The sequence below is a fragment of the Scomber japonicus genome, chromosome 12 (assembly GCF_027409825.1).
Source record: "Scomber japonicus isolate fScoJap1 chromosome 12, fScoJap1.pri, whole genome shotgun sequence".
NCBI classification, from domain to species: domain Eukaryota; kingdom Metazoa; phylum Chordata; class Actinopteri; order Scombriformes; family Scombridae; genus Scomber; species Scomber japonicus.
Genome location: NC_070589.1, coordinates 13,626,927 through 13,630,108, shown reverse-complemented (window position 1 = coordinate 13,630,108; position 3,182 = coordinate 13,626,927). Strand labels below are relative to the sequence as shown.

The 3,182-nt window shown below is 37.9% G+C and overlaps 1 protein-coding gene across 1 annotated transcript; it reads right to left on the bottom strand.

Annotated features, from left to right (window-relative positions):
- Nucleotides 1-253: 253 nt before the first annotated feature.
- Nucleotides 254-3,182, bottom strand: rps28 (ribosomal protein S28). Its single transcript, XM_053330575.1, has 4 exons — nt 3,112-3,182; nt 2,765-2,812; nt 1,801-1,923; nt 254-377 (listed from the first exon to the last, which is right to left on the bottom strand). The coding sequence occupies exons 1-3, from the start codon at nt 3,148-3,150 to the stop codon at nt 1,801-1,803; spliced, it is 210 nt and encodes a 69-aa protein (XP_053186550.1). The 5' UTR covers nt 3,151-3,182; the 3' UTR covers nt 254-377.

Below are 3,182 nucleotides of genomic sequence, written 5' to 3'. Positions count from 1 at the left end.
TCTAGAATATTTAGGGTCACTGAATACCATTGTCTTAATTTTTTCAAGTGCATTTTCCTATTCAGTGTGTTAACATATGTGCAAACTAATTTATGTAAGCATTACTGCTATACCTTCATCACTTAGAAAAAAGATGAATTGCCAGGATTTGTTCAGTGTAAACTGACTGCCAGCCTTCTGTTATGTTGTCATTATGGTGAGAATAAAACCCAATCACTTTACAACAGCACAATAAACACAGGACTCTACAATATCATCTTGATAACCAACTTTTATTTCAAAACATCTGAACTAGTGAGATGCAGCCATAGCAAATGAAACTGATGGTGTCCTCTGCTCCACAGCATTGGATTGGCACCTCACAACTTCAGCGGGCACTGTGAAGACAAGAGAAACACACCATCCAAAAAAAGTCAATTTAACTCAGCTGGCAACACTTTTCAGTCTCTTTCATTCCTTCTCTATGAACAACACACTAGCAGACATCAGGCAACACGGACATAAGAGCCTCAGATCAGATGATTTAATACTGAGAATCAGGGACAGTGGTTCTCCATAGTGCAATGTACACCTCATCTATGTGAAAGATAAAGATTGTTTAAAAGATAAGATAATGTTTGTTGTGATTTGGTGGTGTATAAATAAAATGCTGGTTTTCATTCCAGTAGCCTGCCTTCAACTGGTGCTCATGGAAGATATTAAAACAGATTGAGCAAGGCAGAGTTAAGATTAACAAGTCATGGTAACCAGCACACTCAAGTGTTTCAAATATGTGTTTTAGGATGAGACATGATAGGTCAGTTGCATCAATAAAATACTATTAAAATGCAAATAAAAGTGACCGAGTTGCACAAAAAACCCTGTTTTTTTAATTAAAAGAAAAAAAAAGTCCTGGATGTTTGGACAAGCAGTCTACAGTGTATTTCAGCTGTGAATGTCTATAGCACCAGAAACACAGTGGTGGGCAACTCTGATAAGGGCCGGGAATCAAATTAAATGGGGTCAGTGGCAAATATGAACTATTTTAGAAAACTACATCATTTAGAGGCCCTGCAATAATCCTCCTCTTGGAGCCCAGTTCAGTTTTTGAGTAAACTCTGGGCTTGAAGATGTGGTCTAATGATTTGTCCATACCTATTAAATACTTAATGTTAATTATGGTCCATTGTAGCTTTAAACACATCACTGGATGCCTTAGAAATCAAACTGAAATCACATATCTATCTCTGCCAACTAATGTACAGAATATGCTCACAAATTTAAAGTCTGTTGTAAAACAATAGTCAGGTTCTCAAATGAAGACAGATTTCCTTGCTGTAATCATTCCTCCTGTTCATATAAATCATTAAGAGATCCTTCATTATGTGCTTTCAGTGCTGGTATAAGTCCACAAGTCTCCAGCACAAAAACATTTGAAAGTTTATTTGTCAATCAAGTTGAATTCTTACTTGTTTTTTTAAACCTACCTCTACATTGTAACATTTATAATGCTGTTGGGACACTTACTACAAATACCAACTGTGGAAGATTAACAGTATCTGACACAGACAGCTGAAAGCCTCTATCTTCTGATGAACTTGGAAATATATTCCAGCTCATAATGAGGACTGGATTTTTGTCCTTCATCACAGACAGTAAACACATGTTTAGAGGATTCTTTATCAGTATTAATCAGATGGATGAATGAATATAGCAACCAAAACCTGTTTCATTGTAACACATGCCACTGGACTTGAAAAATTGTGAACCCGTCCTTTAGTGACAGGGCTGACAGACATGGCTGGGCTTATGTCCTCTCACCTATCGCAGCCTCCTGGCTTCTCTTTCAGACTCCAGAAGTGTCAGCACATCTCCTTCTCTGACTGGGCCCTTCACGTTCCTGATGATGGAACGGTTGCTGTCGTCCATGAACTCAACACGGACCTGCAAGAATCAAAGCAATATAATTCATAGATCTAAGATTTCAACTTCTAAATTTGACAAGTAACATCTTATATGAAGTTATGTCGGTTAAATTAATAATACTGTAACAGCCACCGAGTGAGTTGTTGACTACTATTCAGTAAGGACTCAGGTGTGCAATTCAGGTGGAAGATGTACAAATCTCACCTGCCAATAAATTCCCCAGCGTGGAGGGAAAAGGCTTAGTACTACTTGTGACACTGGTGGACTGTAAATGGAGCTCTTAACTAGACAGTCTTCTTTCTTTATTTCTATGTTAATATTTTTTTTTGGCATCAGTGACCATTTTACTTCGTGCCAATATTGAAGTGAATTCCTATTTAATAACGACTTGAGTAGAGCTAAAGTGCAGTTCTTTATTATATACAACTTTGAGCCCATGGTTCTCATGTTCACATAATTTAATAAATAGCGCTGAAATACAGTTTGTGCGTTCAACGTTAATGCTATATACTTGATAGGGTTTTCATAAGACTTCACTGCCTGCTAAAAAAAAGCACAATATTCCCCTAATTCCTACAATTTTAACACAGAAGGCACCCAAAACATTGCAAATTTGATCAATTTTAAAGAATTGCCGCTTCCAAATTCGGGCATTTTTGCAGCATCAATACGAAACCCACCATGTGAGGGTTCGTGTGCTTTGCAGCCTTGTAACACGGTAAGTTTAAAAAAAAAAAAAAATAACATGCTGCACCTCTGTGAATGTCAAATGTGAGTAAAAGTATTAACTGTATATGAAACGGGACCAGGAGTAAAATGAACATTTCACTTCAGTAAGACATGAGCCTCAGCAGCATACCTGTGTACATTGTCCCTGGGAACCAGTTCTTCCGAGCACCTTGGTCACCTAAAAACCAAACAGATAATAAATTAACACATTATTGAAACAAACATTATTTTTTAGTTGTTGCTATAAACCACGTTTAAAAGGTGAGCAGCAGTCTACAACATGTTAAAGCAGCTAACGTTAGCAGCGTGGACGGGCCTCCATGATGGAGGCGCGAGACAACAGGAGACTTTAACTAATCAAACCACAAATGACGGATTTAACTTCAAGTTTTTGGCACCGTATGATACGTTAGATGTTACTGTTACGGTCCATCCGTCTCTTTAGCATTATTTTTGCCAAAAAGTATATTTTCTTACTCTTGCGAGCTTGATCGGCTGCACGCGGCTGGCGTCCATGTTGTCAGGCTAGACCGGAAAGGAAGTCCGAT

Coding starts and splice junctions, on each gene's coding strand:
- rps28 (XM_053330575.1), bottom strand. CDS start 3,150: ATGGACGCCAGCCGCGTGCAGCCGATCAAGCTCGCAAGA. Junction 2,813..3,111: donor AGCCGATCAAGCTCGCAAGA/GTAAGAAAATAT, acceptor TTTGGTTTTTAG/GTGACCAAGGTGCTCGGAAG. Junction 1,924..2,764: donor CCCAGGGACAATGTACACAG/GTATGCTGCTGA, acceptor TGATTCTTGCAG/GTCCGTGTTGAGTTCATGGA.